The sequence below is a fragment of the Hyaena hyaena genome, unplaced genomic scaffold (genome assembly GCF_003009895.1).
Source record: "Hyaena hyaena isolate Hyena2069 unplaced genomic scaffold, ASM300989v1 scaffold_350, whole genome shotgun sequence".
Taxonomy (NCBI): Eukaryota; Metazoa; Chordata; class Mammalia; order Carnivora; family Hyaenidae; genus Hyaena; species Hyaena hyaena.
In genome coordinates this window covers 1,732,553-1,748,182 of record NW_024080980.1, presented here as the reverse complement: position 1 = coordinate 1,748,182, position 15,630 = coordinate 1,732,553, and the positions used below count along the sequence as shown (strand labels likewise).

Below are 15,630 nucleotides of genomic sequence, written 5' to 3'. Positions count from 1 at the left end.
TTTTAAAGGGTCTGTTTTCTTTAAAGGTTTCAGTAGAGGGCAGAGGTAGCACTCCCTTGCTACTTTCTCCTCCTCCCTGTGACTCATAAGGCCAGGGTGGGGCCTTGCTGAGCTTCAGGCCAAGTACTTCTGCCTCTTAGAGACCCTGGGCCCACCACTCAGAGCTCCACAGGCTGAACTGAGTTTCAGAGCCCGGCCCCGGGACCCAGGGTACTCAGGCTAGCCTGAGGACTGTTGTGTCTGAACCAGCAGAGAACCCTGAGCAAATCAAGGTAAAAAGTGACCTCAGGCTGCATGAGAGACCCCTGCATTCTGCCTGACCCTGAGCCTCTGACTGCTCAGAGGTACTAAGAGGATGTTGATTGCCTGCCCATTCCTCAGCTCATAAGCCTGTGTGAGGTTGCACACAACTGGACATGGGAATCTGTGGTGCCCATCCTTTCCCAGACCTGCCTGGAGAGGGGTCAGCCTCCCAGAGGGTCTACAGGGAATGGAGGCTTGGGTTGGCCCTTCCCAGCCCCAGGTTAGTCAGGTCCTACTGCAACTAACATCTCCACCAGCAGGCCAGATTCCAGAGAAAGGCTGAGAAGGCCCCTACTAATGTCAATGCCTCCAGCCTAATTTGATTTTATTTTGAAGAAATAAAGGACCTCTATGAGCAACCAGTCTGTGGTATAGTCCCTAAGAGGTTTGGGCCAGAGCCAGAGTGTCTGGGTTCAAGTTCTGCTCTGCCACTTCCTAGTTTGTTAACTAGCTAGATTGTTTGACCTTTATAATTCAGGTCCTCGTCTGAAAATCTGGGATACCAAGGCCTCCCTCTTGGAAGTAGTGAGAGTTAAATGCTTAGAGCCAGGCATACATCAAAGGCCCGGGAACGCTGGCCCTCGGAGTGCCTCTAGGAGGAGGGTAGGAGCCCACCGTTTTCATGTAGAGGGCTAGGCTCAAGTCACCAACGGGAAGCCCATGGTCCCTTGAACCAACGGTGGGAGAGGATCCTGGAAGCTGCTGGTGAGGCATGCCAAGGCCATGACGTTTACACAGCAGGAGGGAACTAAGTAACCTGATGGTTTGAATTAGGCCCCCACCCCGGCAGCTGTAGCTTATTAGTGTGGTGCTTGGTGGAGGCAGAACACAGGAGCAACACCCCCAACTCCACACCCAGAGCTCTATGCTCCCCGACCCTGTAGGGCCCTGGGTCAGCCTCTAGGGGGTAGCTTTAACTTCCCTTTCCATCCTGCCGATTTCATGCTGTGTTGTCCTCTTCTGTTTTCTGGCACTGTCCACTCTGTTGTCCTTCCCCATCTCAGCTACAGCAGCTACACAGCCTCATGTGCCCCAGGGAGGCTGAGTCCTGTGCTGTGCAAGTGTGCACACACACATCCCTCCAAACCACCCCTGGGCTGTTTGTTCTTTCCAGGCTCAGCAGAGACTGGAAACCAAGCTTGGGGGACTTCCCTCACAGTTTGGATGGCCCCATTTGAGCCCGCCATACTGGGCTCTTCAAACAACCTCTTCCTGCCTGGTATCATGTGACCCAAGTGCCACTAGCCTCTCCCAGAGCTGGCTGTGCCCACAGGCTTTCCTAGTAGATGGGCTGTAGGCCAGAGAAGCAAGAGGGGAAGAGCTGTGGTCTTCAGGGAGACTGAGCCCCCATTCCCTCTCTTCTTACCCAACCTCCAGCCTCTTCTTGGCTTGACTGCCACAGCCAAAGCCAATCCTGAAGAGGCCAGGGGCCCTACCTTGGTTACTTAGGCTGGCCACGCCCCTTGTCAAGCCTTGGCTGAAAGTGGGCCCACGAGGGTGTCCCGGGCAGTCCTCTCTGCCAGGCTCCTCCCAGCCCAAGAGGAGGCCATGCTCTCCCAGCCTCCCCTTTCCCTGGCTCCTGACATTGATGCCTGGCTGTATTTTCTGTACTCTCTGGGCCTCACTGTCCTTATCCAAACAATGGGTACACAATCCATCCCTTGCCCCCTCCCAGGTCAGTGCAAGGATCCACTGAATCGGATGAGGAAGAAGTGGGCTGGAAGAGAGGAAGAGGCAGAAAGCACCCCTGAGGTGACCAGCTGGTCACACATGCTGGCCAGCACTGGCCTGGCCTCAGCTTGAGGCCTCTGGGAGCTGAGCCAGCTGTCTGTGCACCCACCATGGCCACAGAAGTGCAGGGCGTCTGCAGTGGCCGCCTCTGCTGGGGGAGGAGGGGGGTTGGAGGGGTGGGCATGTCCCCAGCTGTGTCCCCTCCTCTTCCCCCATGTCTTTATCCACTGGGTCTCTCCCTACGCCACATCTAGCTGTGTGCATCCCTCCCCTTCCTCTCAACACTCTTTGGTCACCCCCATCTTTGCCCCGAGATGTCTTCTCCCTGGCCCCAGGGTCCAGAGGCCCTTGCAGTCTTACAGGGCAGCCCATCAGACTTTTTGATGGGGTTTCCCTGGGATCTTTGCATCTGTTCCATTTCCTCTCCTGGCACCCAGAACCAAGTCAATGTGAGCAGGCCCCACAGACTTTGCCCACTCATGAGGAAGAGGGCAGACCCAGGGGATGTTGAGACAGCTGGGCCAGGGGCTGCTGTGTAAGCGCAAGGGTGCATGTGTGGGGAGGGATGTGGGTACTGCCAGGAGAGGGGCACTCTCAGAGTGACCACGACGGAGTGGGCTGAGGGCACAGAAAGTTACCTGGATGATGACAGGGGCCACATGAGAGGCCCACAGAAGCCCCCCTCTCCACCCTGGAGGCCCAGCCACCACCTGGGCCCTGCCAGGCTGGCGCCCTGCGGTCCCCACACTGCTGCCCGCTCAGCCTGGCAGCGTTCCTTTGCAGCGTCCTGCCAGCACGCTAGCCCCCTGCCCCCACTGGTGTCCGTGCCAGAGCAGCATTCCGCAGGCCTGGCTGCGTCTCCCCAGCGGAGACTGAGCAGGGAGGCTCCTCAGCACTGGTCAGGTCACACGGCCGAGGGGCACGGTGGGGCCTGGGCCTCTGGCTCCCACTGCTCTCATCCTGCCTCTCCCTGGTGCTGGGCCGGCCACCTTTAAAGACTTGCTCACTGCAGCGGTGGTTGGGTTCTGGCACCTCCCGCCCTGTGCCCCTGCACTGTGGAAAGCCAGAGGAGGCCACCAGGTACAGGTATGGGCCAAACAGCACAGAGTAAAGAGCTCTGGGCAGCCCTGGGGTGGAGGTAGGGGGGTGGATAGCGCCGAGAGCCGGCCTAGCTGGAAATCCTAGACTCACCCTCAGGTCAAAGCAGCTCAGGCCAGAGGGTGGGGGCGGTGAGCGCGGCTAGGGTACGGGGTTCGGTCTCAGCGTGGGGTCGCTCAGGGGAGCAGGGGAAGCATTTCTGCAGCTAATTGGGGAGTGGGCGCTCCCAGCTTCCCCACTGCAGGGCCGCCTCCTACTCCGACCTCGCCTCTGTGGTGCAGCTGGAAGGGTCTGAGATTAGACTCTCGGACGAACTTCCCGGCAGAAAGGGGGCTCCGCGCGCGAGAGTGAGGCCGGGGCCCATCCGCTAGCATGGGAGCAGTGGGGCCCGGCTGGGGTCTCCTGCCGCCCCAGCTAGAGCAGGCTGCACCGGGACCGCGCACACCACGCGTGTCCGCGCCCCCCGCCGGCACGCAGGCGGCCTGGCCCTTTAAGCGTCCAGACGGCGGCCCCAGCTGACGCGCGGGCTCCAATCGGCGCCCCGCGCCCCCCGCCCGCCGCGCCCGAGGCTCTGGGGCCGCAGCTGCTCCGCGGCTGGACTCGCCGCGGCCCTGCGCCTCCGCCCGCCCGGCCGCGCCCCCGGGGGCCATGGTCGCGGGGCCCTGCGCCGGGGCGGCCCCCAGCGCGGCGCTTCATGGAGCGGCCCCGGCCCGGCCGCCGGGGGCAGCGCGATCCCTCGGGGCCCTGTGAGCCCCCAGCGCCACGGCACCATGGTACGCAAGGCCCTGCCTGTCCCCCCGCTTATCCGCCCACCTGCCCGCTCCGCCCTCCCGAGCGCACTGCCCGCCAGCTCAGGGTGGAGGAGCTGGAGGTGTCTTACCCCTCCTCCGTCTCCCCGACCCCTTCTCCTAGGTCCCCGCGGGCCGGGAATGCGGCGCTTCGGCGCGGCCCTCGGTGGGGAGGGGGTTAAATTCCTGGGGTGGGGGCCCAGGCGCGAAAAGCTGAAGTCTTGCTAGGCGCAGGCAGAGGGGGGCGCTTCTCCGGGCCCACGACGCCGCCGCCCTCCACTGGGTGATTGGGGGGAGGGGGGAGGTCGAATTCCCGCCTGGGCCTTGGGCCACGTGGGCCCTGGAGCCGCCCTGCTTGGGGATTTGGGGCGACTGGGCCAAGCCGGGTGTGTTGCGGCTGGACGCCCGCAGCTCCGGTCCAGACTACTGTGTGACCTTGGGCCAGTCCTCTGCCCTCTCTGGGCCTGTTTCCTGGGAAAAGAGTGGGGCCATATGAGTGCAGAAGAGCCTGGAACAGACAACCCTTCTCCAAAAAGAGGAGCCTGGAAGTTACGAACCTGTGCCTCTTGCTCAGTCTGGGCCCCACCCACGGGTTCCTGGCAGTAAGGATTGGCATAGGCGTTTGGGGTGTGTGTTGAGGCGGGGGCTGCCGATGCATCCTGGGGCCTCCAAGCAGGTCAGGATAGGGAGCCGGCAGCTTCATGGCGCTGAGAGGGGGTACCCCTCAGATACAGAAGGCTCTGGCCCTGGTGAGCAGTCTCAGCAGGTGTCCCTGGCACCTGGGCTTCCCAGCCTGGCTTGCGGGGAGAGTTGGAGGGCGACAGGAGTGCCTGACCGCTCCCAGGCTGGCCTGGCCTTGAGGATGGAGTGCACCTGGCTGCAGCTGGCACAGCAGTAGGGACGCATGTCTGCAGTTCCAAGGAGTTGGCACATCTGGCCCAGGAGGCAGGCACAGCTCGTGGGCCTGGCATGGGAGGTGCCAGGCAGATGGGTGGCTGAGGCCTGCTGAGGTAGTTGACAGGTATGGACTCACGCTGGATGGGTGTGCCCTGTCAGTTAGGGCCAGCCAGGGTTCCTGTTGTGAGATTCTTGGGCCCCTCAAGGGTGCAGGGTGGTACTGACCCGGGAGGGGTGGTACTGCTGTGGGAATGGAGTCTTTAGGGGCACCAACACCCTCCAGGCTAACCACTCCCTCCCTGCTGAGGCCAGAGGGCCCTGGGACCAGATCTGTACATGGGAAGGTCAGGCACTGCCCTTTATTTCCAATGCCAGGTAAGCATGGGAGGGCATTTTGTGAAAGGGGATGCAGAGTGGCCCTGTGGCCTAGGATGTGCTCCCCTCAACAGGCGTGGCTTTAACAAGCCCTTATCCAAGCCACTTCTGCCACTCTGTGGCCCCCAGTGGCCCTTAGGGGCCCTCTTACAACCCAAGTTGCATCCTGACCCCTCACTGACCTGCAGGTGGTAGCAGCTCTGGGGAGAGGCTACGTTGCAGGGGGTAGTGGTGGCATCTAGGAAGGACAGCTGGTCCCCTGAGTCTGAGGCTCCCCAGAAGCCTCTTACTGCTTTTTAAGCCATCGCAAGCCAAGAAATCCGTCCACGTGGAGTGGCGTCCAGTCCATCAGGGAAGGGGTGGCCTTAGCAAACTGCTGGAAGTCTAGGGGCTCTGCTGCTGTTCACTTGTGGGACACTCCCATTCTGAGCCTCGGTTTCCCCATCCGTGCAGTAGGGATTGGTCCCAGAATGAATCAGAATGAGTCAGAGGAGGGAGGTGGGAGGACTTGGCAACATATCCTTGTTAGATTGGCCAGGCCTGGACAGGCCAGCAGTCCTGAGACAGAGGGGCAGATGGGCGACTTCTTGGCCGGGGGTCAGGGAGTGTGGGAGACCTCGAGGAAGATGGTGTCCATGGTCAAGAGTCTGGCCAGACTGGGATCTGCGAGAGCATGGGGTGTGTGCTGCCCTGGGTATGCAGGGTGGGGCCCAGGGCAGATTCTCATTCAGGTAACTAAGAAGGTGAACATAGGTACCACCCCGGAGCCCAGACTGGGCCCACCAACTGCTATCCCATCATGGAAGAACTGTCCTGGGGGATTGGGGCGGACTATGGATAGACCAAACTAAGGTTTTATCCCAGGGCTTACAGGGAGGTGCTGGGGGCAGGGTGGGGGGAGGAGCTGATGGCTTGTTGGCAGTGAGGCAAGGTACCCCTGAGTTAAACAGGGCCCGAGGAGGGCCCTGAACTGGAACATGAAGTTGGTCCAGCCAGGCAGGTGATGGACAGATACTATCTGAACATCTGTGTGCTGGACCTACACACGGGACTGGGCGTCCTGCCTGTCTGCGCTGTCTACCTTTTGGGGGGGCTGCTGGGGAGGAGCCAGGAATGATTAAGCCAGCCCTCATTCCGGACAAGTTACAGGTGCTGGATGTGGCCCGAGGACCTGATAATCTGACCCGTCAGACTTCAAGGGCCTCTCTGAGGCGTCAAAGGAGTGTGGCCTCCAAGATGGGCCCCTCTTAGAGCCTCTGGGCCTGGATCATACCTGACCTGGGGTCTGGGGCCCTAGAGGGAAGAGGGTCTAGGACAGGCCTTGGGGGCCTCCTGTCTCTAAGCATGGTGGACAGGTAACCCAGCTATGTCCTTCTGCCCCCACAGAGCCCCTGTGTGAGGGAGTTGCTGGCAGCCAGAACTGAGGCCATGGGCAGTAGCCTGGCCCAGTAAGAAAGGGGTTGGCTCGATCCCACCAGCCGCCTGCAGCAGTGAGTGGGACCAGGCCCTGGGCCTGGATTTCTTCATGAGAATTTCTAACTCTGCAAGGCCTCAGGCCTTGAGGCCCGATGCTGGGGAGGGGAAGGGTTTCTGAGGTGCTTCCCCCAGAGTGCAGTAGCAGCCAGAGGCTGAGCCGTGAGGTAGTGAGCCTGACTGTCGTTCTTGAGTTGTCTGGGCTTGGGCAGGCATGATTTTATTTCTGTGTGTGAGTGTGAGGGAGAGAATCCACAGAGCTCCAGAAATGCTGAAGCAGTGCTTGTATCTGAGGTGACCACCTCGCCCCAGTCTGCCCAGATCAACCCTGGTTTTAGCACAGAAGGCCCCCACATCCCAGGAACCTGCTAGGTCCCAGGCACTCCTGGACAGTTGGTCACCCTATTTCCTGTTACTTCCTCTTTCCTTTTCTTCCCCTTCCCTGCCCAGGAGGACTTCCTGTTTCGCAGGGAAGAGCTGGAGGTCCAGAAAAGTTAACCAGAAAAGTTAATCCAGGAGCTGAAGGTCATGATTGAAGTCTGCGCTCTAAGGGGCAGCTGGATCGGGCTTGAGTCCTGGTTCCCCTCCCCCTTCCCTCCCTGCCACATCCTTGCTTGAGCTTCAGCCCTTTTTCTATAACGTGGAGCCAGGAGTGCTGGACAGGCTGTCCCCCGGTGGTGGGTGCCGCCCAGGTTGCCGGCCTTGACCTGACCTGTGCCCTGTGCCCCGCAGTTGCTGGTTGAGAAGACAACAGACTCGCCAGCGGTTGAGTTCTCGCTGGTGGAGGACGTGGCACTGCACTTCGCCTGCTTGATGGGCCGCCTGAACGAGCAGCGCCTCTTCCAGCCTGACCTCTGCGACGTGGATCTGGTGCTGGTGCCCCAGCGCAGTGTCTTCCCGGCACACAAGGGCGTGCTGGCCGCCTACAGCCAGTTCTTCCACTCACTCTTTACCCAGAACAAGCAGCTGCAGCGCGTGGAGCTGTCCCTGGAGGCGCTGGCGCCCGGCGGCCTGCAGCAGATCCTCAACTTCATCTACACGTCCAAACTGCTGGTCAACGCGGCCAACGTCCACGAGGTGCTCAGTGCCGCCTCATTGCTGCAGATGGCTGACATCGCCGCGTCCTGCCAGGAGCTGCTAGATGCCCGCTCCCTAGGCCCCCCGGGCCCCAGCGCTGTGGCCCTGACCCAGCCGACCACTGGCTGCACCCCTGCTGCACCGCCCTACTACTGCGACATCAAGCAGGAGGCAGACGCCCCAGGCCTGCCCAAGATCTATGCCCGCGAGGGCCCTGACCCCTACTCTGTGCGTGTTGAGGACGGGGCCGGGGCTGGGGGCGCAGGTGGCCCGGTGCCTGCTGCCATTGGGCCGGCCCAGCCCTTCTTCAAGGAGGAGAAGGAGGGCGGTGTCGAGGAGGCTGGTGGGACCCCTGGCAGCCTGTGTAAGCTGGAGGGTGGGGAGGGGCTGGAGGAAGAGCTAGGGGGTTCTGGCACCTACAGCCGCCGGGAGCAGTCCCAGATCATTGTGGAGGTGAACCTTAACAACCAGACTCTGCACGTGTCCACGGGGCCCGAGGGGAAGCCGGGGACCACCACGGGACCGGCCACCATGGTGCTGGGCCGGGAAGATGGGCTGCAGAGACACTCAGAGGAGGAGGAGGAGGAGGAAGAAGAGGAGGAGGAGGAGGAAGAAGAGGAAGAGGAGGGTGGTGGCAGTGGAGGGGAGGAGGAGGAGGAGGAAGAGGAGGTAGAGGAGGGTGGCAGTCAGGGAGAGGAGGAAGATGAGGAGGAAGGGCACAGCGAGCAGGAGGAGGAAGAGGAGCAGGAAGAGGAAGGGCACAGTGAACAGGAGCAAGAGAGCTCAGAGGAGGAGGAGGGGGAGGGGGAGGTGGGGGGCCGGCAGGGGCCGGCGGGGCGGCGGGGCAGCAGGGCAGAGCCCCCTCCCCATGGTCACATGGCCACGCGGTCCCGAGAGAACGCCCGGCGCCTGGGCCCCCCTGAGCCTGAGGAGACCAGGCCACGGGGTGGGAAGAGGCCCAAGCCCGCGCCCGGAGCCTCTGCATCGGCCCGAGGGCCACAGGCCACTGATGGGCTGGGGGCCAAGGTGAAGCTGGAAGAGAAGCAGCACCACCCATGCCAGAAGTGCCCTCGCGTCTTCAACAACCGCTGGTACCTGGAGAAGCACATGAACGTGACCCACAGCCGCATGCAGATCTGCGACCAGTGCGGCAAGCGCTTCTTGCTGGAGAGTGAGCTGCTGCTGCACCGGCAGACAGACTGCGAGCGCAACATCCAGGTGTGCCCCTTGACTCCCTGGGGTGGGCGGGGCAGGGCCGGGCAGAAGGCCTGCTGAGTCCACACGACCACCCAGGCCGGGCACCCAGGGTCATGCTGCCTGCATTACCCAGACAGGCCAGGGAAGCCAGACTTACCCCGGGACTAGCCCAGGCCCGGGGTGGCGAGAGCTCCGGGGATAATGTCAAGGAGGGCTTCCTGGAGGAGGCAGGTGGAGCTGGGCTTGGCATGTGGAGACATGTGCAGAAAGGACTGAAACAAATAGTACCCTTGGCCAGAGGGGCGAAGGGGAGCATGGACTCTGGAGGATGAGAGGAGGGAGTTGTCTGAGTACTTGAGGCTGGTGGATAGCCAGCTGTGAGGAGGGGTGAGTCTGTGTTTTCCTAAATCCTAGGGCTGCTAAGGCCAACAGGGCCACCATTTGCAGTTTCAGATTGTGCACTGCACAAAAGCACAGGCGAGGTGGGGCAGGGTTTGCCCAGAGAGGGCGCCATTTCCTCTTGCCACAAAGGCTGAATAGAGCAAGGGAGTGGCCGAGCAGGAGAAAGCCCCTGCTTGCAGTCAGTCTTTGGAGATGCCAGCTGGCCTGGGCCTGGGAAGAGGGCTCAGATGAGAAATTTGGGAAGAGCAGGGGCTGCTGGGGCCCAGCAGGGGAGCTGGGCTGGTGGCCAGGCCCTGTGTTGGCCTGTCAGGGTGTGGTCAGCGCAGGGCCAGCCTGGCTGCTTTTTACTTGTTCTGACCTGGGAGGGGAGTGATGGGGCAGCAGGTAGGCGGGTGCTGATTGCCTGAGCTAATTGCTAATTGCATTGCCCTGTGGAGAAAGTGTTACCTGGGGGTTACCTGGTCTCCTGGCCCACCTCCTGCACCTGTTCCCACCTGTCTGCCTGCTGGGCAGCCCTTTGACTCTCCACCTGCACACACCTGAACCTTCCTCCTGAAGGGGAAAGATGCATGTGCCTCTTCTGACCTGGGCGCCCTGGCCTGTTTCTGCCCAAGCCCTGACCTACTCCAGCTCTTGGGGAGAGTGTCCTGAAGGGATGGGTAGGACAGGAGGAAGAGGGGGGCACAGGATTCCCACAATCCTCCGTGTCCTCATGGGACCTAGTACCTCCCACAGTCTCCCCCAGGTGGCCCTTTGACACCTATGTTCTTGAGGATCCACGGGGTCAGGGCCTGGGTCCCAGCAGGGGGAGGCAGCAAAGGCAGTGTCCCAGCTCTGTCAGACCCATTACCTGAGCAGCTCTTCCCCATGCACCGTGGCCTCTGGACCTGCTGTGGCCCATCAGCTAGTTGTGTGTCTCCCCTCAGTAGGGAGATGCTTTGTTAAAATGAGCACAGAGGAGGGGCTTCCTTGTATAGGTGACCCCTGACCCTAGTTCGGTTGAAGGTTGAGGGGAGGGCCCCAGGCTGCAGCCCTGGATGGGTGGGTTACCATCCCCGACTCCCAGAACATCCAATTTGGCTAGGCTCTCTTGCCAGCACAGTTCAGTTGGAGAAACTGAGGTCCAGAGAGGGGCAGCTTGTCCCAGGTTACATAGTCCTGACACAGGACCTGGGCCCTAAAGTCCTCTTACCCCACAGTGTGTGACCTGTGGTAAAGCTTTTAAGAAGCTCTGGTCCCTCCACGAGCACAACAAGATCGTACATGGCTATGCAGAGAAGAAGTTCTCCTGTGAGATCTGCGAGAAGAAGTTCTATACCATGGCCCACGTGCGCAAGCACATGGTTGGTGAGTAGGCTGAGAGAGGATGGGGCCTGAGGTCAGAGCTCGGCCAGCTCCTGGTTGTGCTGGGAAGGGCTTCCCATCCAAGGGCAGTGTGAAGATGTGAAAAGGCCCCTCTTAGCTGGGAAGTCTGGGGGAGGCTGGTTGTGGCGGCCGTCGTGGCCTGGATAGGCTCCAAGGTCAGGGGCACCATGTATAGTTGGGCAGGCTGCACACTGCGCAAGGGCTCCTGGACAAGATGGCAGATGGGAACCAGAATCCAGCTGGCACACTACTAACCAGACTAGGTATCACAGCAGGGGGTTGTGCCCACCAGGGAAAGGATCACCTTTTCCTAAATTGTACAAAGTGCCATAGGTGCAGACATAGGCCATGTCTCAGTTTGAGGCCAGGTGTGCCTCTCATTTTTTTCTTGCCTTCTTTCTGGCCCTCACAGGGCTTCAGGCTTCTCTGAATGCAACCCATGATAATGCAGTGCAGTAAGGAGGTGTGTGTTGGGCTCCTCCTCTGCCTTGGGCATGACTGTCCCTCCCCTCTGTGGGCCTGGGAGTCTGGTGTCCAGGTGGCCCTTCTTTCTTTGCCTGCTTGGGGCCTGGGGCTCAAGGGAGGTGTGGCCCCTGGCCAGGCCTTACCCCCTTTCTCCAGCCACCTGGGAGCTGGGGCCCTGGGCCTGAGGTCTCAACCAGGAGCATGCTGGGTAACCCAGAACTGGTAGTCTTCCTGGGCTCGAGTTCCTCAGCTCTGAGCTCTGGCTCTGGTTGTTTTCCCCTAGATCTTCCTTGAACAGTTTATTAGTCCTCATCTCTCCATGGTTTTAGGGGGAGCACAGCTAACTTCCTCTGGACTGCTTAGTGTCATCCCCTATAAAGCCCACCTTTGAGGTTCAGTGCCATTCCTAGCCTGTCTTTACATTTTTTTAAATGTTTATTTTTGAGAGAGAGAGAGATACACACAGTGTGAGTGGGGGAGGGACACAGAGGGAGACAGAATCCAAAGCAGGCTCCAGGCTCTGAGCTGTCAGCACAGAGCCCCATGCGGAGCTCAAACCCACAAGAGGTAAGATCATGACCTAAGCTGAAGTTGGCTGCTTAACCGACTGAGCCACCCATGCGCCCCTCCTAGCCTGTCTTTATAGAAGGGCATGCCTGAAGCCCACAGAGGTTGTGCAGGGAGCCCCTGGCAGGGGCCAGGGTGTGAGCTGAGGCCAGTCCTACTTGGGGTCCTTCAGTCACTCCCCAAAGTTTTGGGAGTGAAGCAGCCTTGGCCAGAGGCTGAAGAACATGAGGGCGTCCGTGCTAGTCTGACCAGACTTGAGAACAGACAGACCTAGCCCAGAGGGAAGGGGCCTTGCTCTGAAGTCAGCCCCAGATCTTGGACTGAGGCTCAGAAGCAGACCCTGAAGTAGGTGTGCCTCCCAGGAGGGCCCAGTGTGGGAGGTGGTCAGGCAGGGATCCCCTGGGAGGAGCCAGGGGAGTCCCCCTGAGACATAATGGCTTTCCCCACAGCCCACACCAAGGACATGCCCTTCACCTGTGAGACCTGCGGGAAGTCCTTCAAACGAAGCATGTCTCTCAAAGTGCACTCACTGCAGCACTCTGGGGAGAAACCCTTTAGATGCGAGGTGAGCCCCTTCCTCCGCCTGCCCCAGGGGCCACCGGGATGGACGGGGATCAGGAACAGCAGCTGCCTAAAAACCAGGGAGTTGTGGGGATTGGAGTCCAGGATTTGGAGAGAGGGGACCCCACCCTGGTGTCTGTGGCCCTTTCCCCCCACTCTGTCCTTACCTGGTTGCCTATCTGCCGGCCCCCGCCCCCACCCTCTGCCATCCCCACTCCAACCCCGTCCCCACGCATTCAGGGTGGGCAGTCTCGTTGGGCTGGAATGGTGCATGGGGTGGGCTTTTTGGAGAGGAACATCTCAGAACAGAGACAGAGCTGCAGGCAGGGATGGGGTGGGAGGGCCTTCCAGCAAGGAGGAAGGATGGCGGTGGGGTGGGGGGGGCGCCGCTCAGCTTTAAGCATGAGGACTCCCTCCATTCTGTGGCCTTTTCCCACTTGACCTCCATTCCCGCCTGGGCCCTGTCTGCCCTTGGTCTCTCTTCTGCCCGTGTGCTGCCCAGCCCCAGGAGCCCGGCCCGTGTGTGTGTCCTCCCTAGGCCCTGCGGTCACAGGCAGGTGCTTCCCTTCCCAAAGGCTGCTCCCTACTCTGCCCCCGGGCCTCACCCTCCACCCCACCCTCAGAACTGCAATGAGCGCTTCCAGTACAAGTATCAGCTGCGGTCACACATGAGCATCCACATCGGCCACAAGCAGTTCATGTGCCAGTGGTGTGGCAAGGACTTCAACATGAAGCAGTACTTCGATGAGCACATGAAGACCCACACAGGTACGGCTGCCTCCCAAGAGGGACCCCTTCGCAGCCCTGCTCCAGAGGCCAGGGGTGGCCCCAGCCATTGCAGCTTCTCACCTCCAGGCTCAGTGTGCCCTTTTCTGTGAGGCCCGGTGCCATTCTCCCTGCCTCCGGGGGTAGGGAGGCACTGAGGGGCCCAGGGCTGGGCCCACCATGGCTCTAGGAGCGTGGGGAGGCTGGCGCAGAGCTGGGGCGTGGGGAACCCCTCAGTGACTCCCTGGTGCCCGTCGCCCGTGCCTAGGGGAGAAGCCGTACATCTGTGAGATCTGCGGCAAGAGCTTCACCAGCAGGCCCAACATGAAGCGGCACCGGCGCACGCACACCGGCGAGAAGCCTTACCCCTGCGACGTGTGCGGCCAGCGCTTCCGCTTCTCCAACATGCTCAAGGCCCACAAGGAGAAATGCTTCCGCGTCAGTCACCCCCTGGCCAGCGACGGCGCCGCTTCTGCCCCAGGCCTGTCCCCGTCCCAGCCTCCGGCCCACACACTGCCCCTGCTCCCGGGGCTGCCCCAGACCCTGCCACCCCCGCCCCACCTGCCGCCCCCACCGCCACTCTTCCCCACTACTGCCAACTCCGGCGGGAGGATGAGCGCCAACAACTGACTGCCGAACCGTGCGTGCGTGGGGCATGGAGCCCGGGGCCGCCTCCGGGAGGGATCCCCCTGCCCCCCCTCCTTCCGGTTGGAGGGCAGCAGCACTGGCCTGGCACCGCCGCCCTCACCTCCAGAGGTGGCTGGACACATGCTGCCCGGGGCCCCCGGCGCTGGGGGAAGGACACCTCACTCCCAAGTGCCCCCCTTTCAGTGACTCCTTGAAGCCTTTACTTTTTTTTTTTTTTTGGAAGTGGAGGAAAAAGAAAAGAGAGGAAACTATTTCCAGTACCCCCTCCAGGTGAGGGGGGTGCTCGAGGCACAGGTACAGCAGGGAGGGAGGGGCTGGGGAGCAGGTGTGACCCAGTTGCTCTGCTGATGCCTAAGCCGGAGGGGGTTGGCCAATCCAAGCCTGGGTCAGCTGCAGTGGCTCATCTCTGCCTCCCTTGTGCCCCGTCATCTTGGGGAGTTTGGGGAAGAGTTGGGGTATCAGCCACTCCCCCTTCTCCAGAAGGAGTCGTGGACCCAGTCTGAGGCCTGTGGACACTGAGGCACGGGCTTGAGTCTGGATGCCTGTGAGTGTGCTGTGGGAGAGGTGGCGAAGTGCAAAGGCTGCATACCCAGCTTTGCACTGTGTGCAGTGTGGTGGGCAGGGGCTGGACCCCAGGCATTTGCTCTCCCGCCCACTACCCTGCCAGCAGAGAGCCTGAGCTATACCAGACTGCGTTGAGGTCCCTGAGTCCAGGAGAGGACGTCCCCAGCAGCCACTGGGCCTCTGGGGCAGGGGAGGAACTGGGGGCTAGGCCCAGGGTGGACAGATGGGCTGGCTCCGGCAGTGCCAGATCCCCCGGGCTGCAGCCAACGGCCCTGCAAATGGGTGGACACTAGGGGCAGGGCCCTGAGAAGGAGACCCGGGCAAATGTTTTGAGGTTTCAAGGTGCTATCAGCGGGGCCGGGGTAGGGCTGCTGTTCACAGAGCACCTCGTCCCCCACCAGCTGCCCTGGTCATCCTTCCCACACCAGAGGAGATGTGTCTGTGTCTGTACCCATCCCGGCTCCGAAGGCAGAGGCCTCACCTTCCTAGGCCTGCAGCATCCCTGTCTCCCCTGGGCCTCTGTGCTGTGGTCAGGGCGCCTGTAGCACTGTTGGTGAGAGGGGCCTGCACATTCAGGCCCCGGGGTGGGGGCGAGAGCCCTGGGGGAGCCCCAGCCTGTGCCCAATGCTTGCCCCCATGAGGCTGGCACTAATAGGACACCCTTTTTTGTTGTCATTTAACGTCTTTATCCCTGCCTTTAAGATGGGGAGGAAGGTTCCATAAGCTACGTGTTTCCTAGTTAAGCTCTTTCCTTTTGTGTTTATACAGTTTTGTTTGTTATACTCTGCACCTTAAACTCCCACGACTACCCCCACACCACCACCTTCCCAAGCATGGCTGGAGTGGGAAGAGGCCTAGGCCCTGGGGGGAGGGACAGTGGCAGGGGGCAGGGGGAGTGGGCCCCATCAGCCCAAGGGCTGAGGGGGTCAGAACCCCTTTGACCTCCTTGTGAGGCCCATGGCACTGGGGTGGGGGCTGGGGACATTTTAATCATCAATAAACGAAGCACTTTATTCTGTACAGATGTGGGCAGCTCCAAGAAGCCCGAGTGATTTGAAGATTCATAATCCAAGCTACACAGCCCTGATTGTTCTCTGGGTGCAGAGCAGGCACTGTCCTGGCCTAGTTGCATGTGGGGCTGTGGCAGTAGTAGTGCAAGCCGGAGCCTACAGGCTTACCCTCAGACACCCCTGCTGTCCTCCGGAGAGAGAAGGTGGGCCCCTCATTGAGGGAGGAGGCTCCCTGTCTGGCTCCCAGTTCTGCAGCTCCCTTATCCCCAGGCTGAGTTCCAGGCTCCTGCTTTACTATAGCTCCCTCTCCTGCACTCCTTGATCTCTGGGCTTCCATGACGTCC

At 61.1% G+C, this 15,630-nt stretch overlaps 1 protein-coding gene across 1 annotated transcript; it reads left to right on the top strand.

Annotated features, from left to right (window-relative positions):
- Positions 1–3,822: 3,822 nt before the first annotated feature.
- On the top strand, positions 3,823–15,296 carry ZBTB47 (zinc finger and BTB domain containing 47). The gene is made up of 6 exons (XM_039249862.1): positions 3,823–3,905; positions 7,398–8,960; positions 10,541–10,688; positions 12,188–12,303; positions 12,923–13,067; positions 13,333–15,296. Exons 1-6 carry the CDS (start codon positions 3,903–3,905, stop codon positions 13,692–13,694), a joined length of 2,337 nt encoding a protein of 778 aa, XP_039105793.1. The 5' UTR covers positions 3,823–3,902; the 3' UTR covers positions 13,695–15,296.
- Positions 15,297–15,630: the final 334 nt, after the last annotated feature.